Source organism: Tachysurus vachellii, chromosome 14 (assembly GCF_030014155.1).
Source record: "Tachysurus vachellii isolate PV-2020 chromosome 14, HZAU_Pvac_v1, whole genome shotgun sequence".
NCBI lineage: Eukaryota > Metazoa > Chordata > Actinopteri > Siluriformes > Bagridae > Tachysurus > Tachysurus vachellii.
In genome coordinates this window covers 24,275,484-24,301,050 of record NC_083473.1, presented here as the reverse complement: position 1 = coordinate 24,301,050, position 25,567 = coordinate 24,275,484, and the positions used below count along the sequence as shown (strand labels likewise).

General features: G+C 40.2%; 2 protein-coding genes across 5 annotated transcripts; one reads left to right on the top strand and one right to left on the bottom strand.

The window, feature by feature from the left end:
• Positions 1–637: 637 nt before the first annotated feature.
• Positions 638–3,875, bottom strand: dbndd1 (dysbindin domain containing 1). The gene is made up of 4 exons (XM_060886840.1): positions 3,807–3,875; positions 2,767–2,913; positions 2,349–2,486; positions 638–1,784 (listed from the first exon to the last, which is right to left on the bottom strand). The coding sequence occupies exons 1-4, from the start codon at positions 3,835–3,837 to the stop codon at positions 1,615–1,617; spliced, it is 486 nt and encodes a 161-aa protein (XP_060742823.1). The 5' UTR covers positions 3,838–3,875; the 3' UTR covers positions 638–1,614.
• A 976-nt stretch (positions 3,876–4,851) lies between these two features.
• nfat5a (nuclear factor of activated T cells 5a) lies at positions 4,852–24,008 on the top strand. Of its 4 annotated transcripts, XM_060886173.1 has the most exons (14): positions 4,852–5,446; positions 10,459–10,581; positions 13,279–13,401; positions 15,012–15,585; positions 16,170–16,353; positions 16,499–16,689; positions 16,811–16,983; positions 17,105–17,239; positions 17,356–17,408; positions 17,535–17,667; positions 17,898–17,972; positions 18,065–18,189; positions 18,287–20,558; positions 20,851–24,008. In XM_060886173.1, the coding sequence occupies exons 3-14, from the start codon at positions 13,344–13,346 to the stop codon at positions 21,069–21,071; spliced, it is 4,194 nt and encodes a 1,397-aa protein (XP_060742156.1). In that variant the 5' UTR covers positions 4,852–5,446; positions 10,459–10,581; positions 13,279–13,343; the 3' UTR covers positions 21,072–24,008. The 4 variants fall into 4 exon arrangements, with proteins under 4 accessions (XP_060742156.1, XP_060742153.1, XP_060742155.1 ...); XM_060886170.1 differs by lacking the exon at positions 10,459–10,581; XM_060886172.1 differs by lacking the exon at positions 4,852–5,446 and having other exon boundaries at positions 9,046–10,581.
• Positions 24,009–25,567: the final 1,559 nt, after the last annotated feature.

The following is a 25,567-nucleotide window of genomic DNA, read 5'->3' as shown; positions in this document are numbered from 1 at the left end:
TTATTCGTATTTAGTCGTTTATCCCACACACGGTTTCTGGGAGCCTGGAGTCTATCCCCGGGAATCAGAGCACAGGGTGGGGGACCACCTTAACCCCCGAAGTGTGATTATTATTATTATTGTTGTTGTTGTTGATGTTGTCGTTGTCATACTATAATTTCTATTACCATCAATTTAATGTGTTGAAGCTCAGCTACATCTAAATGTGGGGGTCCTGATGTAGCTAATATAATAACCTTTAAATATAATATAAAGCAGACACCTTTCAAGCATTATGTTAAGTTCTGTTAAATACTGTTACTGTAAGTTACAATTGTCTACAGTTCACCTTGTTTACCAAATACGAAGAATTCTCTTTATTCCTTTTGGTATAATTTCATTCTTGAGTGTATCCTGCTCGCTCGCTCTCTCTGTCTCTCTCTGTCTCTCTGTCTCTCTGTCTCTCTCTCTCTGTCTCTCTCTCTCTCTCTCTCTCTCTCTCTCTCTCTCTCTCTCTCTCTCTCTCTCTTTACAAACACTTTACTGCTGTCTTGGTTACACCTAAAAATTCATGACATTGCGTAGTGCTCGCATCATATTACAGTTGTGTTTGTGTGATTGTTTGTGTTGGTGAGAGAGTGTGTGTGTGTGTACGTGTGTGTGTCTGTGTGTGTGTGCGGTGAAGTGCCCTGTGCTGGACTGAAATCTCATTCAGGGTGTATTACAACCTCACACCATTGTGCTTTTTCCTTTCTCTTGTCACCCATTTGTGTGTATTATTCATACTAAAAACAACTCTGTGTGATCTCTGGCATTTAATTTCACATATAAAGTAACAACATTCGCAGTGTTTCATTTTCTCCACATTTTATTCATTTAAGTTGGTTTGACTGTTTTCCTGTCATCGTTTCTTCATGTACAATGTCATACCCTGTTTAGAACATGCGTAACATTTAACCCTGTAATAAGCTGTAGCTGTCGGACTGTTTTATAAATTCTCATGTGAAAAAGTTTCACACGATTGAACGGCATGTTGTTCATTTAATCTTTAAATTAGAACTCAAAACGCTTAGAGGAGTATAAGTGGGAATATTTGGATGAAAAATAGAATTGCTTTGATGTTTAGTCATAAAGCCTGGTTGCTCTTCCTAATTTTCTCTCATTCTTTCAGGAGCGTGTCTATGTTAATGCAGGTGAGGGTTTTTGTCCTACATGTAGAACAAACTTGTTGTTGATGAATTTCCTCACTCATTAACATATCACTCCCTGACAGCCCCTTACGTCAGTTCATCTCCATTAATATGATCTTTAAAGACACAGAATGTGCCAGAAAACTTCATGAGGTCATGCTGCCAGTTTGTCACATAGCTATGTTGAAAACTGTATCACTGATACACTTCCCATGGAATGCTGGTTAGAGGAGAAATTTAGCATTTCCTGAAGAGCCCACTCTTCTCTCACCATTCGATGTTGTCTATTGGCTCAGTTTGCCTCGTGTAGGCAGAATGATCGCTGTATCTTGAGCAGGGGTCTCTGTGCCCTTTCAGAGATCCCTCATTGCTTCCTTGGGAAGAAACCTTCATCCTCCAGACAAGGACGGTGTGTCCTCTCCGAGCCCACGAAGCTGACCGTGGCTCAGGGCTGCTGCGATTGGGAACGTTCAATCTTTAGCAAAGGCTCAGTGTTCTCTGAGTCGCTGTGATGCTTCCTGTCTCTGGGTTGCTGCTCTCCTTTGCACCCACGGGTCCAGGAGGGCGATCGGACGTAACCGCCATGAGGGAAACGAGGCAATGGTGGCTGATGATCTGACGGATGAACAAACCCAGAGAACACGTTTCAGGTTATTCTTTTATCATTTTCCATGTGTTGGACTTTATATTAGGGCTGATTAATTTTCCCAGGCATGTCAAATTTAGGCCAGAGATCTACAGAGATTTGGGTTTTTCTTTTTTTTTTCTCTGTTTCCATCATCAGCTACTCCAGTTACTGATTAGCTGATGAACCAAAACCCTGAAGGACTTGATTGTGTAACATCAGCTAAACAAGAAAAGCCGTGATCTCAAAACACAAATCTTGTCTCTGTCTTTTTTTTTTTTTTTTTGTCTCTGACACAAAGCAAAATTTTTGGGTGGGAAATAGTAAGCAGATTTGTGAAGAAACAAGAAAACCTAACTAAGATATTTAGAAAAAAAGTGTTTGTACTCACAATGTGTAAAATCATTGCCAAACATTGGCCTTTGCATTTTATCATGAGTTATAATTTTCACAAATGGTATACATGCCAAACTAAATTAAATAAGTATATATAATATAATATAATTGCTATCTAAATTTCCATTCGAAATTGTACATTGTAACGTAAAACTCACTTGCTGGCAATTCGTTGTGATTCTCTTCATCTGAATCAGCGAACACTTCTCCGAGCTCTTGATCAGACATGTCAGTCAGCTCTGTCAGGTCCAGCAGATCAAAGTGAACCTCTAGAGACGACACACTGCTCAGTGGTTCTGAAGGATGATGAGACACCAAGGATCAGTGAGAAACCATGACTAGTAACACTAACATGGATCACTAACAATAATCAGTTAAAACACAGATGAAAAGAATGTTCAGTGTGCTTCTCGTGATCGACTTTGTAATCATGGAGTTGATAATATTACTTTAGGAGAAAGCTGTAGATTTATTAAACATATATTCCCTCAAATCCACCTAGGTGTTAAAGCTAGATTAGAATATTCTTTCACTCTGATTGGAGTTTTGTGGCCTCTGTTGGACACTCCCACTTACGCCGTCTCTCTGCGGTCAGGACCTGGCTGCAGTGGTGCCCGGGGGTCCCGACGTGCTCTCCTGCAGCATTGTGAGACACCTCAGTAGTGAGACTGGCAGAGCTGGATGACTTGAGAAGTTTCTGAAAGTCTTTCTGTCTGTTGAGCTCTGAAGAGGAAAAAAACAACTGAAATGCTTATTTAGGAATTACTGAGCAGAACATAACCATTTGTTGGTGGTTGAGAGCATTTCCAGCAGCATTCCTGTAGTGAATGTCTGCACTTGCTTTCCAGAATTAAGAAACATGATATATCTCTGTTTCACAATGAGGTGATACAATTGACCACTGGCTATTGATTGCTTTGGGGCAAATACCACAACAGACAGGTGTTCTGTTTCATTTGAACTATTACTACTCTTATGGGAGAAAACAGATCCATTTGGTTCAAGGACTCCTCCTTTTTTCTGCTCTGCTCTCGGAGAAACTACATCTGCTGCATGAGTGGGGCAGCTATTTATCAAGACTGTGTTACTATGACTGCTTTATTTCTCTGCAGTGTGCAGAGCATCCTTCCTCTACCCCAAATCTCTCATTATAATACATTACCCCCTCACACAACCCACACACAAAGTAGGATACCGTGTAGTCGGCCATTAATGATTTTAACAAAGCACCCAGTTCTGTATCTACCGTACCTACTGTAGACCATAGATAGATAGATAGATAGATAGATAGATAGATAGATAGATAGAGTGAGCCATACAGTGAGAGAGAATTTGACATCATTTTTATTTTGTTAATAGTGGGTGTTAAATACACCACCACAACCATTTAACCATATTCACCTTTTCAGAATCAGTTCATAAGTATGTACACCAGCTGTCCATGTCACTGAACCAAACAGTCTGAATGCTGGCTTTTTCTGCATGTCTGTCTCATGCGCAAGGAACAATAATAAAAAAAAAGAGCCTATATGCATAACAGCCTATATGCTCTTCCATTTATTGTGTCTGCACAGCCACATGCCCAGCTGTGTTAGGACAAAAAGGGTGTCTCTTACCTGCAGCACTGGAGTCTGCCTGAGCCTCCATTCAGCCTACACAGCAGCCGGTGCAATGCTGTCTGGCGCTGCAGACAGAGAAGGGAGGGGAAGTGTGAGGCGTAGCCTCCTTCGTCATGATCCCTCTCTCTTTTTTCTCGCTCTCTCTCTCTCCCTCTCCCTCTCCTGATTTCCCCTCTTTATACATGCAGTCACATCCACATATCCCTTGTCTTTGCAGCATGCACAGTACAATGGCAAAGAAAGACAAAGGAAAAAAATGCAGCTGCCATCTGTTACAAATCTTGTACAAAGGAAAGAAATTAAAAAAGGACCCAGCAAAAGGATAAAGAAGAATTTTGGACATGAAAATAAAGGCCTGTTTAGCTATTTAAGGTGGGGCAAAGCATACGTCATTAACTCTGGTAGTAAATATAATACTGAGCCTTTAGATTATATGAAATAAGAACTAATAACAAGAGACATGTCTGACTCTGTGGAAATAGGCTTATAAAATGTTGGGTACAAACCTGAGCTAATAGAGATTTAGATGTCACATACACTCACTGTCCATTTTATTAGGAACACCTTTATTCATGCTGTTTTATTATAAGCCAATTACTTGGCAGCAGTGCAATGCAGAAAAATAATAAAAATCACACAGATCTAATGATTTACATGAACTGGTGTCCCAGTGCTTCTCAATAGAAACATAAAACACAACACGACATGTGCTAGTTGTGTTCGTTTCGTAACTAATGTGTGTGATGAACTTGGATGAAACAATAAACACTATTTATTTACAGAAACAGTTTAAAAGAGAGAATAAACACAGTAGCATTTATTATGCTTTACAGTCTAAAGACACATACAGTGAAATACACTAATATGCCTTTTGATGTCCTCTAGAAGCTTTGTTTTATGGATGCAAATGAGAACATCGCAGATTAATCTGAATATTAAAAAGTCATAATCTTTTACATACATAAAACATGTGTATAGGTTAAAACATCTGCATTTCAGAGTCAGAGCCGGTGCGCATGCGCGCGAAGGGGGCGGAGTCGTCAGGAAACGGCTGTTATGGCTAACTAGCTAGTCAGATGGGTGAAGAGAAACGCGCTCGTTTCGGGGTAGTAAATAAACGCAGATGTCTGCAGTCCGTTTCTAATGGAGTCACGGACTTTATTTATGCCTGAACCAGTGGCCTCGCTTCTGTAGCGTGGCCTCCGTAGCCACTTGTCCATTGAGTCTCAGCTTGGAGGAGTGAGAGAAGCTGTTAGCTCTGTCACAGCGTTAGCTACACGGCTAACTGTTAGCTCTGTCACAGCGTTAGCTACACGGCTAACTGTTAGCTCTGTCACAGCGTTAGCTACACGGCTAACTGTTAGCTCTGTCACAGCGTTAGCTACACGGCTAACTGTTAGCTCTGTCACAGCGTTAGCTACACGGCTAACTGTTAGCTCTGTCACAGCGTTAGCTACACGGCTAACTGTTAGCTCTGTCACAGCGTTAGCCACACAGCTAACGACACAGCTAGCTGTTAGCTCTGTCACAGCGCTAGCCACACAGCTAACCTCGCTAACTTAGTATGCCTTCTGATTTCATAGCTCTTCTAAACACGGATATCGACCTCAATTCACCCAAATCTCTGTATTCCAAAGGTAAGCCAGATATTTCATTACTCCGTCTGTTCGTGACAGAATAAACCATTTAGGAACGTGTTACTATGGTAATATTTAGCTTCTGTGAGCAGCTAGTTAGCCTGCTAGCTCTCTGTAGCCAGGCAGTGCGTGCGCGCGTGTGTATGTGGTTGTGTGTGTTGCCTGTTGGTGGCGGTGTGTGTGTGTTGCCTGTTGGTGGTAGCGGGGTGTGTGTGCTGCCTGTTGTTAGCGGGGGGTGTGTGTGTTGCCTGTTGTTGGCGGGGTGTGTGTGTGTGTGTGTGTGTGTGTGTGTTGCCTGTTGGTGGCGGTGTGTGTGTGTGTTGCCTGTTGGTGGCGGTGTGTGTGTGTGTGTTGCCTGTTGGTGGCGGTGTGTGTGTGTGTGTGTGTGTTGCCTGTTGGTGGCGGTGTGTGTGTGTGTGTTGCCTGTTGGTGGCGGTGTGTGTGTGTGTGTTGCCTGTTGGTGGCGGTGTGTGTGTGTGTTGCCTGTTGGTGGCGGTGTGTGTGTGTGTTGCCTGTTGGTGGCGGTGTGTGTGTGTGTTGCCTGTTGGTGGCGGTGGGTGTGTGTGTTGCCTGTTGGTGGCGGTGTGTGTGTGTGTGTTGCCTGTTGGTGGCGGTGTGTGTGTGTTGCCTGTTGGTGGCGGTGTGTGTGTTGCCTGTTGGTGGCGGTGTGTGTGTGTGTGTTGCCTGTTGGTGGCGGTGTGTGTGTTGCCTGTTGGTGGCGGTGTGTGTGTGTGTGTGTTGCCTGTTGGTGGCGGTGTGTGTGTGTGTGTTTTCTTACACTTCAGTGCAGTTAGTTTTAGTGACCACTTCTCACCAGCTCTGTCGTCCTTCACCGAGCTCAAGGACTTCTGTTTATTATTTAACCTTGAGCACGAAAGTGTGTTGATTGTTAGTTAAAGACGTGTGTTTGTGAATAAGAAACTATTCAGACTGCAGACTTGTTAGTTTCAGTCTGTGACTTGTGGAAGCTCTACAGCAGTGTATCACCTCAGAGACACTGAACACAGCACTGAACACAGCTAGTGTGGCTGTTTGGAGGGAAACACAAGTGGCGTGAGAGACATTTTTAAAACCCTGGTTTTAATTGTACATTTTGTCACTTCTGGGGAAAACGATTAAATTTGTCTCTGTGTCCATCCTGAGCAATGATGTGTAGATAAATGTCCCTGTGTCTCTGTGTGTCTGTGTGTCCCTCTGGACGCAGCATTGGTGTCTCATACTTAACATTAATATTCCCTTTATATACCGTGTCGTTATTGAGAGAGAAATGGTTGGAGTTTATGCGTTTCACACTTATACTATACAACTATACACTTATTTATTTATTACATTTATTTATTACTCAGGTCCAGTGATTTGATGGTATATATTTACTATGATATCACTGGTATGTTTCACAATTTGTATAATTTTAGGAACAGTTCATTACACTGAAGCCACTACTTTACTTACTTTCAGCTGTCAGTCATGTGGTGTTTTCTCCAGCTGTAGCTTCTATGGGAATTATTTTTATTGCCAGAGCAAAACAAACCAAATATTTCTTATTTTAGAGCTGTTGTGTAAAAGCACTGATTACCTTTGATTAAATGTGATAGTCACTTTACCATAACTCTTGCTCATGCAATATATTTTGCAACCTCTAATGTTTTTGAGAACGTGACTCAGTCTTTATACCCCATTCGTTTTTTCTCCATCAGGAAGAGTAATCAATAATATAATTCTGTCTACGGTTCAGAGACGTCGTGTGTCTCGTGATAATGACCGTGTCGCTCTCTGTCCTCATCAGTGCTGCTGACACTCGACTGAGTCATAGTTCTGGGACTCTCTCAAAACTCTTCACTGTTTGTTTAGCTAGTTCTCTTTTTCTTTAGATTTGGGAGGCGTGTGTCATATCTCAACGCTATGTACTGTCATGTCAAGCACATGAGCACGCTGTCACTCAGACTTCCTGTTTATAAAAGGAAATCCATCGACATGCAGAATGAAATCACAGCTCTCGAGCCATTTTACAAGGACTGTAATGAAGTCTTAACTAGATCTTGGGTCCATGTGATATGTCAGAATGGCATTAAAGGAATTACTTTTTGAGATGTTATGTGTTGCGTATTAGATTAGCTGATAATTGACATTAAGTTTGTTTAAGTCATGTAGCTGAACCTGAAATTACATTGAGGAAATATGATACTGCATGTGTACAGCTAGATGATGGAGCATTTTAGCCATCCATCCATCCATCCATACATACATCCATCTTTCTGTCTTCTGTAACTGCTTTAACATGCTAAGGTCCAAGTTGGCTTTATTGCAGGGCATCAGGCACACACACTCGTATATACCTACAAGCAGTGTTGAGTGTCTGCCTCATGTCTTTAGGAGGTGGGATGAAATCTGCGAACCCAGACTGGCACAGAGAGAACATAAAGAGCAGCTCAATACAGACAGTAACCAACCTCTTGCTCAAACCAGAGACCCTGGAACATTTTAGCTACACTCAGTTGCCCATGTCTCTGATCGCTTAATTTCTGTATCCACCTCTTCATCTGTTTCCAAGCTTGTGTTATGAGTTCAACAAGCAAACCACAATCCTCTGTCTATTTAAGGAAGCATCCGCTACCCCTCTATAAATCTACTCTTCCCGATGTGTTTACTTGTCATATTAAACTGTTTTGGAACATTATAACCCTGTAGCTCTCTAATGCCCCTTTTCCACCGAGGCAGTTTGAGTGCTGGTTCGGAGCCTAATTCAGAACCAGTTCTTTCTTTTCCGACAGCCAAACCACCGGCTCCGAACCAGGAAAAGTGGTTCTTAAGTAGCACCAAAACGCTGCTGGTCTAGACGTAAGAACCGCTTGTGTCAGGGGCTGTGGGCGGGGCTACTGTTAGTGCCTGGGGGTGGGGCTACTGTTAGCGCATTTGATCATGTACCTTAAGTATACTGATGTTTAATACACTTTTACTTTACCGCGATATGATACATTATCAGCACACATGATAGTAAGTAGCTACATGCTAAGGCTAACTTTGTTAATGTTAATGTTGTTTCTTTGTTAATGATAAAATAACGTTATGTACTTTCTCGATTACAACCTCCGTTTATACAGATTACATGGAGCTGCACGTACACGTTGGATTCACCGTGTTTGGGTGTTAATGTACGTTCACAAAGCCATGAGCATTAACAGTAAAGCAACATCCACCATTGTTGATGTTGTGTTTGTCGCTGCTGCGATAATGTTGCTGTGTAACGTGACACGTATACAGTGACGTCACACTCGGCTCTGTGATGCTCTCTAACCGATGGAAAGACAAACCGGTTCTTAGAAGGTTCACCAGTGGAACCAACTTTGAAACAGCACCAGCACTAGCTCTGAACCAGCACTAGCTCTGAACCAGCACCCGGGTTCTTTTTTTGGTGGAAACGGGGCATAATACATTTGAGTGTTTGGGTCCTGGGTGACTAGATGAAAGATGAGTACAAATGCTGTTTGAATCTGTATGAATCCTTTGCATCAGGAGAGAAGAAAAATGCAGACTGAGCAGAATTGGATTATTCTGTAATCCTTGTGCCATTTCAGCAAATTGATCGATTTTGTCTCTGAATTAATTGAATTTTTGATTGTCTCTGTGACTTTAAAAATGTTTTTGCTATTTGAAATATATATTATAACAGTTTTAGCAAACAGTAATTAAAAAAATCTGGAATGGTGATTGTTTGCAACCCTTTTTATTTTGGCAGTGAAATGCTTTTGCTTAGATTTTGGTTTACAGCATAAACAAGATATAGAAAAGGGTAAATTTACATATCTCCAGAAGATGACAGATACTAAAACATTTATGTGTCTGGAGGTATCGTGTAATGAGCAACTTAATGCCTGCATCATGATGTAGCACAAAACCACTCATTTATTAGTGTTAATACTACATGGTGGCACAGTGGACTCAGTATTACTTCACAGCTCTTGGGAACTGGGTTTGATCCTGAGTTTGGGTTACTGTCTGTGTGAGATTTCACATGTTCTCTCTGTGTTCATGACCGTTTCCATTGGGTTCTTCAGTTTCCACACAACTGCTAAGAAAAATACACAGGTTGGCAGACTGGCAATGCGAAGGCCCCATTCACACCTGGCATTAAAGTGTATCTTGTGTGATCGGCTCACAAGTGGACAACACGAAGTATAGGAACAAATTTGTCTCAGAGATTCATTGCGATCTAATCATGCAAATCACATTCAGAGGTGATCTGGGACTCCTATGACCACATCACATCTACATCTTGGTGCATCCTGGACAGCAAAGATTGACTTAACTAAGCAGTTGCATCAGGATCCTGACCAGAAACCATGTAATCATTGTGAGACTGTCAGGAAATTCCCGTTAGAGCTAATGGGCTAGTGGTAGAGCTTTCAGCTGTCTTATCGTCTCATCTCTTATTCATTTAGGTGTTTCATTAGCAGACCACTTGATTAAAATGTATGAAGAGGTGTGTACAGTTATAAGATACGATTCGTGGGACATTTCGTGGGACATTTCGTGGGCCTGGAAAGAAATGCAGCAGAAGACTTGGTAAATAAATGAGTGGCAGCCTTTTTCCATGCATGAATCCGATCACAAGTTGTGTTCATAATGCCTGATGTGAACAGCTCTACAGTCTCGTCTGTCCACTTTCCATCACTCAGGGTGCATAAATTGCCTCGGGTGTGAATGAGTGTGTGAATGGTGTTCTGCAATGGACCAGCGTGTTCCCAGTGTTCCAGAAATTGGCTTCAAATCTTGGGGCAGATCAGAAAAAAGCAATTACTGTGGAATGAATGAATTAATACTGCAATGGGGTAATTATTAGAACGATTCTCTAAATTATGTCAAAAGCGTGCGTTCTATTCCGTAAGTCTTCATGAAGGTGTCATTTAAACTATTAAGTCATTGAATAATAAATGTATTATGTTCCTTTAAATGGTTGTGATTATATATGATTTGCACATTGGAAACACGCTCATGTCCTCCTGCCATCCCAGTACCTACAGTCTACTACGCTATCCCACAAAGACCAGCAACGCTGTATGTTTGACCCTCACAAGGACCCAGTCTGAAGTGGACACAACTGTTCACCAAAATAAGGGAGTTGTCCTATTAGAACGGTGAGTTTAGTTATTTGAGTTTAAACACATTTTCCTGAGCTTCACTACAACTTCTGTACATTGTATTTTGCTGTTAGCAAATCTGACACATTTGAAGTCTGCTTTATTTTTTTTTATTTATTTCTTTATTTTTATTTGTCAAAGCAAGGCACAAGTGGGAATCAACTGCACAAGTCTTGACATGTATTGCTTGACGTATTTATGCCGATCAGCCATAACATTAGAACGACTGATGGATCTTCTTACAGTGACATGATTGTTTTGTTCAATCTCACATAAGAGTTTCTGTAGAACAAACTGCTGAAAATGTTAATGCTGATCATACTGTGTCACAGGGTCTTTTTACACCTGGTCACTTCACGTGTTGTCTCTGATCCGATATCTATCTGATTTGTTAAAACTGTTCCGTTTACATTAGGCCACATAACGCGAATCGACGAATCGGATATCGATCCGATCTTTCTACTCCCGCCCAAAATGCTAATATATTTTACCTCATTTCCGGGGTAATTGAAATGGAACACACTTTGGTGTGTGCGGTTTTCAGAACGCAATCAAAAAGAAGACGGAAAAACTTGTTACGACGTTTATGCTACAAAAAAACAGCGTTTACATTTATTTGTTTCTGGCTCGATGCAGGACTCGTGACTCACCTGCGAGTGACGTACTTCTGTTTGGGAGGAGTATAGCGCTGACTTATGTGGCTTGAACAACCACATTCATTTACACCTGTCCAGTTTCATCTGAAACGCGTCCCAGACCACCTCCTGAAGGGGTTTGTACCGTCGGATTTATATCCGTCTCCAAAATGTTTCAGAGGGCATTTAGACCTGGTCTAAACATTTAGACCTGGTCTTTTTACCATCGGATCACAGAAAACGCATGAAGTGACCAGGTGTAAAAAGCCCCATAATGTGGGCTACATAGTGCCTCTGCTGTCTCCTGTGCACCACTCAAAGCTCCATTAGAACTGCACATCAGAACTGGTCCATGGAGCAATCTTTGGAAGACCAGATGCATATGTGTTAGAGAAAGAGTTCAAGGTGTTGATTTGGCCTCCAGTTTCCCCAGATCTCAGTCTGATCAAGCATCTGTGGTGTGTGCTGGACAGTCTGGTACATCACTATACAAACTCCTAACATCTTAATGTCAGATACCAAAGCGCACCTTCGGAGGTTTTGTGAAGTCCATGCCTTGACAGGTCAAAGCGGTTTTGTTGGTATACAAGTGACCTATACAATAATAGGCAGCTGAATTTAATGTTATGGCTGATTGGTGTATAATGTATGTATTATTAATCATGTAGTGGATTATACATAATATACAATTCACATTTATGATCTAAATGCCAATATCACTAAAGATTACAAATGCTGTTCATTTTCTAATTTCTGGGCAGAAAATAATTTAAATTGAGCAGTACACGGATCGCACCGGATGCTCTCTTTAGTCAGAACAGAACATCCATCAGTTATAAAATGGAGTCTCTTATCGTTTGGAAGCTTATGCTTTTGGTCGTACAATAATGCTTATTATTAATGTTATTTTGTGTTTTATTTTAGTAGTTTTATGTTGGTGGTTTCTCTACAGTTTCAATATCCTCATCTGCCTTATTTGTTTCTAGTCAAGAACGATTGTAGAGTTCGGCCCTTAGGGGCTCGGCCGCTAATAAGGATGTATGATGTACAGACGTTGAGGAAAGTGTGTGTGTAAGTGTGGTTTTCACACAGTGTGTGTGTGTGTGCATGTATTTGTGAGAACTCTTTTTCCATCAGGAAATGAACAGTATTTGGTCAGGAAGTAGGGTAGGTGAAAATGTGACATGTTTGAATTGACACTTAGCCTTCAAGCAAGTATTGTGTTCTTTTGTGTTTTTGTTTTGTTTAAAGTTAGACTAGGAGCCTGGGAGATAAGAAGCAGGATGGTAATTCATCTTAAGGTAGCTTAAAGTTAAAGTAGATAGTTGTCTAGTAAAGTAATGCTGTTATCTATGTTGAATGGGCTGAATTGATGTCTCTCATTTCATGTTGGTTGCTGTGATATTAGACAACAACACAACAGTGTAGACAAAAACTGTTCAGATCCTTTTTGGCTAGCTTACTTGTTATACACTCACATGAAGTTTAACCTCTGTCAATAGGTTATCTTCTGACTCACTGCATGGCATCAGCGTGGGTTCAGCAAAGCTCAAATGAACTTAGTCATTTAGATGAGGGCTTCATGAAGGGGAAGACTTTTATTAGTCAACAGCAGAAAGCAGAGAAATCGTGCCAAATGCCGTAAATGACTGCCGCTAAGTGGTCTTGTGGTGTGAACAATTCTGGAAATGTGCTGGATGCTTTGGTAGTCAAATCAAAAACGAAGTGGAGGAGTCTGAGGACAGTTTGTGGATTCTTAGCTGCTGTTTCCCTTTTATTTTTTAGCTTTATAAAAAAAGTACCACAAACTTAAGAAGTTTAATGTACTGAACATTAAGCTGATATAAACAGGAGGAATGAAATTCTCAGATTTATCCCCAGTTTAGGTTTCAGAGATGAGCAAATATCTAATGTATTGTTTATGAGGTTACCTAACGATTTTATGAGTGGAGAAAAAGTACATTTTGTCAAAACCGGACACTCTATGCAGCAAATACACAAATACACTTCCTGACGTACTCTCTCTTACTTGCTTATATTCATATTTTGCACATTTCAGAGTCAGTGTATGACCTCCTGCCTAAAGAACTTCAGCTTCCTCTAGCCTCACAGGACAGCCACAACATGAGTCAGAAGAGTGGTGGAGAGGCTGGTCCTCTTCCTTCTGCCGCTGTGGCCTCAGGTAGGTGCTTTTCCTACAAATTTTCCTTCAACCATCTTCTCTTTTGTTGCCCTAAAAAAATCGTGACTCATTCAATTTTCTCCCCTTAATCAATCTTGATTTATTTCACCGCTGCCTTTTTTTTTTTTTTTTTTTTACACATGCATGCACGAGACCTAATTTGCACTTGTAGTGTTCTGCTTTGGTCTTGATTTATTTTGCCAGTCCATACCTCCAGGTTTAGAACATTGCTTTTAATACTGATTCCAAACAGTATTTTCTCCATCTGCATTCCATTGCTGTTTTATTTCCAAGGACTGTATCTTTTATCAGGTGCTTGTAATTTTTTGGTGGAAACGTGTCAATGCACTGTTCACGATACAACCAGATTTAGTTGTTTCCAATAAAACCACTAAAATGTTTAAAGAATTTCCTGTTATTGCTCTCAGTGAACAGGAGTTCACTTTCTGGCACGTGCCCACCAAAAGCATGTTGTAGTTAACGTGACCCCAGAAGACTCTACTAACACTTACTGCCATTGACTGTTTTAACTGTTAGAAATCATTAAGAAAAAGTCTGGAGTGTTTTGCCATAAAATGCATTATTAAGCATTTTATTTGAGAAACCTATTTTTTTTTTTCTTCTGCTCTTCTCCCTTCTACTAAGCACTAAGATATTAGTCAGTGGTGGAGGGTTATTTACTTATTGATTATTGATTATTAAGTTCCTGCTCAGCTGCTTTGACAGGAATCTGAGCATAAAATGGGGCTGTGCATAAAAGGATCTGTTTTGGGGCAATACATTTTGTGTGTACCAAATATAAGATGATGAATCAAAGTAAAAACTGCGAGTATTAATGAGACACTGCTGGCTCTGTGAATTTTTTTATTTTTAATTTTTTTAATTTTTAATTTTATTTTACCAAAATTTGTTTTTGGTACCATGTGCTCTGGTTAACACCAGCATTGATTTGTGCACAAAATGACTCATTGACCAAAATTTGCTGATATTGACATTGGCTGACCTTTGACCAGCACTTACTGCTCTTTTGCTGTCATTTGTCGTTTTTATTCCAGGGAGTTCCCTCTGAAACAGGGAGAGTCTGCTTATAAAATGGTCTGCAGTTCTCTGCTTCGTAGGTCAGAAGCTTGTTTATTCTGTCTCCATGGCTATGCTCAGTCCCAACCAAATCCTCCGATTGGCATGCATTAGCTGACATCTGAAAATTATAATTGGAGCCCATTTGTTTTTGATAGGCTATGTAGATCAGTTCAGCGGTTAGTAATGCGATATACATGCTCTGTATGACTTACGCATGTTTACATGGCACAGGATTTAATCTATTTAACATTTAGGCTGTAGACTGTAGTTTATGATAGAATTACATGCAGTAATGATAGAATATGACATTTCTTTACACACATGTATTCATTGATTGATAGACAGGAAAAGAAAAATCATGGATTTTTTATAAATGATTGGCTTGATATTATTGCTATATTTTTAATTTGGAAAAATTGGCCTAAGGGGTTAGGACAAAAATCATGCACAAATTGCACTGCTTGATCGGGACTGCTAGCCAGTTTTGTAGTAACAAGCATTATTAATTATTATTTATGTGCACACTACAGATGCAGCCACCGCCTGTGTTGTCTCATCCTCCCCTGGAGGGCACAGCAGTGCTTCTTCCTGTCCCAGCATGCACTGTGCTACTTCAGCTCCAGAGCAGTCTTCCAGGCTCCACTGTCTCCCTGTCGAGGTGCTGGGAGCGGAGCCTGGTTCGGCTTCTGGTATCAGTGGGACTCCTGGGAACGATGCTGTTGGAGCAGCAGTCCATCAAAGCCAGATGACGCCCTCAAAGCGACGCACTGTACTTAACATCTCGCCACCTCCAGAAGACCTGCTTGATGACAGCCGCATGTCCTGCCAGGATGAGGTGACGCTTAACCCAGACTCTGAGCAGAGTGGCAGCATATGGATGGACGACTCCGTATCAAACTTTAGCATGCTGAGCAGCAGTTCGTATAACGACAACACCGAGGTTCCTCGGAAATCCTGTAAGCGAACACCACGCCAGAGGCCAGGCCAGAAGCCTGTAGCCAGGGATGAATCAACCATGGATGTGTTTGATGCTGACAGTGCAAAAGCTCCACACTTTGTACTTTCACAACTCGGCTCTGAAGGAAAGGGAACTCTCAAAGGGAGGCGAGTTGAATTTACAACTTATCTGTAAAATGTCTGTGTAAATGTTTTGCAGCTTAGTTCTTTAAAATCACAAGATGTCTAAGCTGAGTTTGGATCGCGGCCAGTTGTGTCAGTTGAACTAAACTTTAATTATGAGTCCGGGTTTAGAGTCAGTTCAGAGCAATCTTCTGAAAGTAGTTCGTTTCAATGGTTAGACTCTTGAGGACAGCTTTGGTTAACAGACATCTGAACCTAATCGCAAACATTTTAGAAATAGGCATCAGTTCATTAGTTCTTAGTTCTTAATATTTCATAGTCTTATGGTCTGTGGGTCTGTTGGCCACAAGCTTCAGAATTACTTACATGTATTTCTTTCCTGTATCTAACTGCTTTGGCCCAGTTACCTTCCATAACATTTAAGTTATAACATATAAGATGACTGTGGAAGCTTACAGTTATATTGGGGTCTTTTTTATCATCATAATTTAATAAAACAAACATTGACATACGTGTAGACTGTGACCGAGGGAGCCCGTTTCCAAGGGGCGTATATCAGTTTCCAGATTTCGTTTTGTTAGCTGATGCCCTTTGTTATTTTTCTGTAGCACCCTGGAGGTGTCTGGCAGCCAGAAAGGTGGAATTCTTTCAACACAGTATCCACAAAAGAGTGAGGGGAAAGAGCTAAAGATTCTGGTACAGCCTGAGACACAACACAGAGCACGATACCTTACAGAGGGCAGCAGGGGATCTGTTAAAGACCGCACACAGCAAGGCTTCCCCACGGTCAAAGTAAGGAGTAACCTAATTATTTTTCTTTCTGTGGTAGAACGTGTGGTAAATGTGACGTGTGGTAAATGCGGTAAACGTGACGTGTGGTTTACGTGTAGTAAATGTGAACATAAATGTTCATGGCAGTACTGTTTTCTTCTTCTAGTTAGAAGGTGTGAATGAACCTGTTGTTCTCCAAGTGTTTGTGGCTAATGATGCCGGACGTGTAAAACCCCACGGCTTCTATCAAGCATGTAGAGTTACAGGACGTAACACAACAGCCTGTAAAGAGGTAGATATCGAAGGGACCACGGTGATCGAAGTGAACCTTGAGCCGAGCAACTCCATGACTTTAGCGTAAGAGTTTTCTTATTTTGTTACTTGCTTTATTTCTTTTTCTTTGGAATAATTTCTTGTTGAATCTTTTTTGAATCCTGCACTACTGGAATTAATACAGGGTACGTTTTTCCCTTTACAGAGTGGATTGTGTCGGGATACTGAAATTGAGGAACGCGGACGTGGAAGCCCGAATAGGAGTCGCTGGCTCTAAAAAGAAAAGCACTCGTGCACGTTTAGCGTTCAGAGTTAACATCCCCAGAACAGACGGCTCTTTCCTCACCCTGCAGACCCTTTCTTCTCCGATCCTTTGTAGTGAGTATTTTTAAACGTTTGTGAAATTTTCCAAGATCGTGTACTCGTGCATTATTAAATCATTCAGATGAATGCTCGTGTGTCGTTTAATAGCTAATCGATTTTGTTATCCACTGTACAGCCCAACCTGCTGGAGTGCCTGAAATTCTCAAAAAGAGTCTTCATACCTGCTTAGTGACTGGAGGAGAGGAGGTCTTCATTATTGGCAAAAACTTCCTTAAGGGAACCAAAGTTATTTTTCAGGAAATTTCCACAGGTATCTGGTGTTGATTCCTGGTATATGAAATGTCTTTCCTAACCCAGTCATCTTCTATCCTCTATTTTTTTCCGTCCCGTAATATGAAAACAAATCCGTTTCTAATTTCGTTCCAGACGACGGCTCGTGGCAGGCTGAAGCAGAGATTGACATGGAACTTTTCCATCAAGTAGGTGTAGTTGTCCTTTATAATCTTCTGCTTCTACTTTTTGGCTTTTCCCGTTAGGGGTCACCACGACTCCTTATACAATGGTTTGTGTTTATTAAGATTCTTTTACTTTCTTATTTCCAACAGAATCACCTAGTGGTAAAGATTCCTCCTTATCATGACCTGACAGTGACCTCACCTGTATCGGTTGGAATCTCCGTGTTAACAAATGCAGGACGAACACACGAGCTACAGCCTTTCACCTATACTCCTCTTCCAGGTTTGTCAAGAATTTATTAAGCGAACATGAAACTTAGTGATATTCTGAAATTTATTACAACTGCACTAGATTACTGTAAAATAAAAACCATTGGCTATCATTTGGATTATCAGCGTTAACAACTGTGTTCTGTTCCATAATTTACTGCACGTTCCTTTTCGAGCAGATTGTCTGATATATCTCACGTATTCAATTACGATAACATCTTAACACTTTCTTTTGTCATGCAGAAAAAGTCGATGTTCCTGTGAAGTCCGAATTGTCAGTAACACCGAAGCCTTGCACGTTTAAGGAGCAGATAAATGGTGTGAGATTCAGAAATATGATAATTGTATGCATTCTTTGGCTTAATCAAAAGTTTACTTACTTCATTTGTTTAAAAATCACTTGTTTCCAGCAATGCAAACTGGCACCAATAGTCTTAACAGTACCTTGATGGCCCCAATGATCTCCATAGTCAAAAGGGAAGAAGTAACTCCAATGGAAATCTCTACCAACTCGACAACGTCTAACATTTATAAGGTGAACTGTAAATTACTTCTGCCATTCAATTTCAATAATTAAATTGAGAATATTACTTTATAAATAATTCAACTTATCATTTTTGTAATTTATCCAGCCTACAGAGGTCCTTAATACAGAGCAACAGATTTTGGAAATTTCCACGATTCTTCCTACAAGTAGCAAATCCTTTCCTAGCCCTGTGCCTCTAACATCTGTTGACTGTCAACAATCAGTGCCCACAATGTTCGTACCTCCAGAGCCCCTTACAACAATTCAGAAACAGGATATCCCCTCTACTCCATCTTTTCAAGTCTCCTTGTCAGAAGACACCACAGTTCTTCAGCCTGTGCCCCCACAGGTCCCCCAGCAGTTCTTGAGGGAAACCCCTGAGACTTTGTCTCCGGAAGACGACAGTCCAGATGGCACAGGAATGGTAGTAGTGGGGATGGAATCTAGGCCTCCCCCTTCCCAACAACCCCAGGTTCAGACCATTTTGCCTCAAGATGAGGTAGCACAGCTGGAAAGAGCTGTTAGAGAATTGCAAGAACAGCAACTGAATTCTGTGCTTTATGATTCAAACCACACTGCTGAAAACCTCCAGCAACATGTCCAGGAAAACATGAACAGTTTAAGGCTTGGAGGCAATGAGAACACTTTGACCAATCAACAGCAGCAGCAACAAGAAAATAATATTTTGCAGAATCTGCAGCAACAGCATCAGAATGCTCTAGCCGATCTGCAGCATCAACAAACAGTCTTAAACAATTTGCAGCAGCAACAAAAGGTCTTGGAGAACTTCCAGCAACAGACTCTTGGAAATCTGCAACAACAATCGCATCAGAAAGTTCTGGAAAACCTGCAACACCAGAAAGTTCTTGGGAACATTCAGCAACAGAACTCTTTGGTGAATATTCAGCATCAGAAAGTACTTGATAATCTGCAACAACAGCATCAGCAGAATCTAGAGAAACTTCAACAAGAGCAACAACATCAAGAGGTCTTGGAAAACTTGCAGAAACAGTTACAAACAGAACTCTTACAGCCACAGATTCCCATGCAGTGCACTCCAAGTTTCCCTGTAGTACAACAGGATCAAATGTCTGAGCATCAAAGCACCGCACAGATTGATGGCTCTTCTGACAGTTTTCTCCATAATTCATCCCCACAGCCACAGCAGCAAACACTTTTTCAACAGGCTGGGGGGCTGCTGACTATTCAGACATCCGGCTTTCTTCAGCAGTCACCCTCCCAAACCTCACCTCCGCAGCAGCTGTTTCAGACTCACACACCTATTACTGACACACAGGAACCACAAACAGGGCTGTTTGGCACTTCTGAAGCTACCCAGGTCCAACCTGCTTTATTTTCCAATACAGTGACGATGCTGACAAGCACTAACATATCTTCTGAGCAACAGGCTCCCTCCACTACCCTGTTCATTTCTCAGGGTGTACTGCACAGCCAAATAACATCTAGTAATTCCCAAAATCCACAACAGCAACAAATAGCTTTTCTCACTCCGATGGAAACGTCGAACTCAGCAACCCAATCAGTGTCGCTTTTTCGGGGACAAGCCCAGTTGTCCACTCCGATGGATCAGCACTCTTCTCAGTCTCAGCAAATACCACCACCCCAGCAAGCTTCTCTGTTTCAGAATATTTCTACAATGTCCCAAAATCCTGGTCAACAGCAACCACAGCCCAGCTTACTGTTCTGTGCTTCTCCTGTTAATCCTCAAGACCTTCCTCAGACTCTTTTGTTCAGTACCCCGAACCAAGGCCCCGTAAGTGGCAGTGCACTGCCCCAAAATATCTTTCAAGACCAACAACCCATGCAGGTGGTTCCAAGCCCTGGTAATATGACCACAGACAACTCAGCAAGTCAGTCTACAGTCTCGCCATCACAGTCAACTCAAAGTCCACAGATTCTTTTCCCCCAAGCCAATGTAGTGACCGTGTCTCCACAAGATTCAGCTGAACCTATGTCTTTTCAAGATGAGACCTCTGTTGTGGGTCACTCGTCTGCTGGTATGCCTACAAGCCAGACTGGACTCTTTCAGGACCAACAGCCTATGCAGGTTGTCCCAAGTGCTAGCAGCTGCGCCCCTGTCCCTTCCACAGACCAAGGCACTGTTAATATTTTTTTGCCACAGGCAGCCATTTCTGCACTCCAAAGTGGTGTAGGAACTCAAGAGTTACCTCAGACTGCTACAGCAACTGCCATTTTTAGTGGGCAGGGTGGAGTGGCAATTGGAGGGTTGCAGAGCTCCTCGGCCACATCCAGTCAGCCGGCTCCAGAGTCACTTTTTCAGACAGCTTTAGGAGGAACCCTAGACCAGCCTGGACAACCAGGACAAGCAGGTCTATTTATTTTTGAACTCCCCACTGGTAAGTTCACTTTATGGTGGTGCCAATATTTAATGAACTGTCAGTGTGGGTGCAGGTTTACATTTCAACCAAACAGAAGCCAAACTTCAGTCTGTTGACCAACCGAATTAACAGGTGGAATCTGGTGTGGCTTAATTTGTATGAAAACCTGCACCCACCCCAGCTGTCTGCGGATAAGATCGGACACCCCTGATCTAAATAAAAAGAATAAAAATGCACTTTAAATTGAATCAGAGTATTATCAGTGTATTTTAAGAGTCTCACCAAACTCATTTTTTGTTCTGTTTGCCAGAATGTGGTTCGTTATTAACCCCTCCTGGTCCCGTGTTGCCAGACCAACTTGTCACCATGGGGCATCCCAGATCGGATCACAACCAGAACCAGCTTCAGACCAGTGCACAGATTCACAGTTTACTAGACCAGTCCAACAACCTCAGCGAAAAGATCGATGAACTACTCGAACAGTTTGAGGAACAAGGGAAGACGCTTCCCAGGGACTTCTTAGAACAGTAAAACACATACAAATGTTACTTTGATAAGTCTACGTGAACTCAGACACAAGTGACTTGGGCAACTTGAAGGATCTAAATTTTTAAAGCCTTTAATATTTATTGAATGGATTATGTAGGCTGTTACAGATGGGTATAATCATGGAACCAAATATTTGGGGCCAATAAAATGTTTCAAGTCAGTGTTGTGATCTGCCACGGCATTTCATATTTCGGCGATATTTGTCATGTTGACAAATTCCGTCACTTGTTCTACTTAACCATCTTCCATCTGTCTAACAGAAACTGACACAAGGTATCTAACAAAACTGTTGTCGATCTGATGTAATACATTGGACTAATTCATTGTCTGAATTTTTAGATGGTGTGTTTAGCACTTTATTGCGTGTTTTGAAGTGAGTTACCTGCTTTTTAGCTTTCAACCCATTTGTATCCATATTGGCCTCTTTTTTATAGTCTTTCCCAAAAGATCCTCTATTTTGTATTAGCTCAGTCATACTTATCGTCCATGTCGATATTAACCTATATAACGAGCCATGGTTACTGCTTTTTTTAGATGCGTCCTCATTAGTCTCGGTCCGTACGTTCTATATAATAACATTTACTGTATATATTTGTATGAACCATATTTTTGACTGTCATCTAATATATTTTTTAAAGAAGTGGTCCATCTTTAGTCATTCCTGTCATGGACATGTTATAGCGCTCGTGTACGTGGTTACATAAGGATGATGTGTCCGATGCATACGTAAGCTAGCCTGGTGGACTGCCCTAAAACTGAGTTAGTGTCCAATATATAGTACAAAATAAAACGGAAGGTGTTCATGTTGGATCGCAAAAAGAAATTTTACTTATTCATTGCCCTTGTTCACAAAGTCCTAAGCAGTGATCTGTTTAGATGGGATATTTAGCCACGCTGTCAGTTTCAGGATGTTCCACCGAGCTAAGGATATGCATGCCCATGACGTAGTGTGTACGTTGTGTGTCTCTGTGTGCGTTTTGTGTTTAATAGGAACAAATAGTGAATTGATATTTGTACAATGTTACATGAGTTTTAATTCGTGGGTTTTTTTTTATATATATATTAAACACATTAGATGTACCGTTCAATTGGGCACTAGCTACTGGAAAGATTTATTAATGTGAAAGATCGATGGCGCATCATTTCATTCATTTCTTATGTTGAATTTGGTAAATGAAGTTGTACAGGGTTCATTTTAAACACGTTGGCGTTGTGGTGCTACTTTGTTTACAAAACGACATAAATACCCATCGTTATATCGACTTTTGGACTGATATTATTTTTAGTTCCTAGCTTTCTCTAATGTAAGCAGCTTATTTTCTCTGACTGCGAGATCATTTTGGTCAATTTTCCTTTAGTTAGAGGACAAATTCCCCACAATCATAAATATTTCCCCTCATTTAAAATAAGAAATCAGCGTTTTCATTTACAAAAGCACCTTTTGCTTCGACAATGTTATCAAGCAAATTCATTTTGTTTATAGAAATGTAAATTCCTTTAAAATTCATTTGTCTTTGTTTCCCTTATTTGTCCATTATTGTATAGTCATTCATTTTAATGATGTATTTAACACTTGCCACAAACTCTGTAAAAAGAACACTGTAGTGGTAGTGAGATTGTTTTCCTCTGTGTGTTGTTGGTTTGGTGTTTTATGCTCTTTATAGTAAAATCTTTTTTTTTTTTTTGAACATTTTAAGTGAGCCATACATACAGTATTTTTGTAAGTCTGAAATTACTAAATGTACTGTGTACATTTCAAAAATATTGAATTTTCTGTCCCTTCTGCAGTACTTCATGCATTTTTTTTGGAGAAAGAGATTTTTTTGGTCCCGTCACTGTGTTAGGAAGCAGAACATCTGTGACCACATGAAGATCAAATATTCAAATAAGATCTGGAATAATACGAGTGTTTTTTTTTAGACAAGCTGATTTGCAAAGTCCAAACTAAATGGTAACTGATTTCAGAATGAAATAATGTTTTTACCTCATGGTGTAGAGATAGAAGTTTCACTCTACATCTAATTAAGGACCAATTAAACAATTCTTTTTTATTTTTAGTATATGGCAGCAAAAGCTTGCATTCTAGATGAATTATTTGAGTTTTGTGAGCATCAGTGTTTTTTTTGTTTTTTTTTGGTTGAAAGGCTTTGTCATATGAGATAAAAAGCAGAAACGGATCAAAAACTGAGCATTTCTGTGCAGTCCATCATTATAAGAACAATATAAAACGTTCAGTATGTTATGCATACATACATTATGTGTTTTGTTGAATTGTGCTATTTTTATTAAAAGTACTTTTGTGCCTTTTAAAAAACCGTCCCCCCTTACTTCTAAAGTACCTTTTTAACTAGATAAACCCTTTGGTTTTTAGTTGCGCTTTTAAAGAATCCAGAAGTTACAAATTTATTAGAATTCCATGTTTAACGGTCTTGTCAACATATTGTTTAATCCAAATGCAGAGATGTGTTTGAGCTTTGTGTCATGAACTGCTATGCAGCTCCACCATTTTGTTTGGTCTGTTGGTTGTCTTGAGTTAATAGAACAAGGTACAGAGCAGAAAAAAAAATCACCCTACTTTTGATGGTTAGTTCGGTGTATGTACTGTATGTGAAATGGTTTTGACTGCAGTCTCGGAGTACCTTCATCACTCTGCGGCGGTTTGTGTTGTCCGAGTTGTTTTACAGTTTATTTTCTTCATATGCATTTCTCTTCTGGTTTGTTTGCTGTGAATATAACTTACTCTAAAATTCACCGGGATATATCAGTATACCTTTCAGTCTGTGTGAAGTAACAACAGGTTAACATAACTATATTTGTCTTTTGCTTTATAAATCCGTACACTCCTGAATTTGTATCCACTTGCAGTTCTTTTTCTGTAAAATGTGCTGCTATCTGTATGAAATAAACATAGATCTGAAATTGTTCTCTGTGTCTTTTAAATGAACTGATAAAGGAACTAGTGACCGATCATAAGCAATGATTGTTTATTGATCCAAAGCAACTTTCGATCGATTTTGCTATAAAATCATGATTACATTTGACTTAATAAACTGTATATGTGTGTCTATTTCACCAGGAGACTCAAGCGTACACGTCCTGTCTCTTTCACCAGAGAAGAACACTCCAGTCAGATGCACTGTGGCTGGATGGGAGGATAAATCTGGAGACGTCTCAGAAGATGAATTTGTTTTGCAGATGTTCTTCAAATGGAAAAATAGTCTGATTTCTTGTTTTGGCCGCCTTGTCGTTCGACTCCTCTTCCTTCATGTCTACATAAATGTGTGAAAGCCTAATGCAGTGTCACAACTTTAGGGTTTTTATGTGATAATGTTTAAAAAGGCTCAGGTTGGTTAAGAGAAAGTAATGTAAAGTATGTGAGATTTTTATAAATTAACACAAATGTCACTGTTTATTATTTCATTTTTAATTATATTTTTATAATAAAAACGGTTTATTATATTATTCATTTATATTTATATATTATATTATTTATTTATTATAAAGCCTTAATCCTGTTATAAAGCCTGGTTTCATCCTCTTTTTGTGAACAAAAATGTAAATGTAGTAGATGTTGATTTCTCTGCCAGATGTTCAAGTCATGACAGGAGAATAACTGCTGAATCATCTGTACTTAAATAATCATCAGATTAATTTTTAGTGCTGTGCAAAATCTTTGCACTTTAGCGGTGCTGCTTAGAATCAGTTGTGCCAATAAAGATACTCTAAAATCTTTAGATTTTATAACACAAATCTATATAACACTAATATATATAACACTAATATATATAACACTAATGTATATAACACTAATATATATAACACAAATCTATATAACACTAATATATATAACACTAATGTATATAACACAAATGATCTCCTTAACCAGTAAAACCCATACTGAGCATTTTGTTTAAGTGACATAAGTCTTACACTGGATAGTTTTTTGTTATTTACATCCTTCAGTTAAAACAATGGCCCTGTGTTGCTAGATGTTCTACTGGATGGATGTTGTTCTACTGGGTAAATGATGTTCTGCTGGATGGATGATGTTCTACTGGATGGATGATGTTCTGCTAGATGGAGAGCACTCTGTGGCAGACCTGATCTAGGGTTTGTGGTTGGAGAGACAGTGAAGTTCATTCAGTCCAATCTTCACAAATCCGACTGCTCATGTGACAACAGGTATCATCTTGATCTTTATATTCCACAGTGAAATGACTAGAAGGATTTTTTTTCTTGTCCTTGATGAAGTCCCACAGGATGATGATGAGGTCTTTAGTTGCTGCATCATTCAGCTTCTTATTTGTCTTCAATAAAACAGATAAACTATATCTGATAAACTATTAGTCTTATTTTTATTACTGTAATTCAACACCCCATCCTCAGTGACAGTCCCCTGTACATCTATATAGACTAAAGTGTCTACTTGTGTGTGCTTTCTGGCATTTTTATGGAGCCATATACATAGAACTGCCTTC

Excerpts from the sequence above, each read along its gene's own strand:
- dbndd1 (XM_060886840.1), bottom strand. The coding sequence starts at position 3,837 with ATGGAGGCTCAGGCAGACTCCAGTGCTGCAG. Across the intron at positions 2,914-3,806 it reads GGCAGACTCCAGTGCTGCAG|AGCTCAACAGACAGAAAGAC; the intron begins GTAAGAGACACC and ends TTTCCTCTTCAG. Across the intron at positions 2,487-2,766 it reads CCTGACCGCAGAGAGACGGC|AACCACTGAGCAGTGTGTCG; the intron begins GTAAGTGGGAGT and ends ATCATCCTTCAG.
- nfat5a (XM_060886170.1), top strand. The coding sequence starts at position 5,374 with ATGCCTTCTGATTTCATAGCTCTTCTAAACACGGATATCGACCTCAAT. Across the intron at positions 16,690-16,810 it reads AGCAACTCCATGACTTTAGC|AGTGGATTGTGTCGGGATAC; the intron begins GTAAGAGTTTTC and ends TTCCCTTTACAG. Across the intron at positions 17,973-18,064 it reads GTTTAAGGAGCAGATAAATG|CAATGCAAACTGGCACCAAT; the intron begins GTGTGAGATTCA and ends ACTTGTTTCCAG.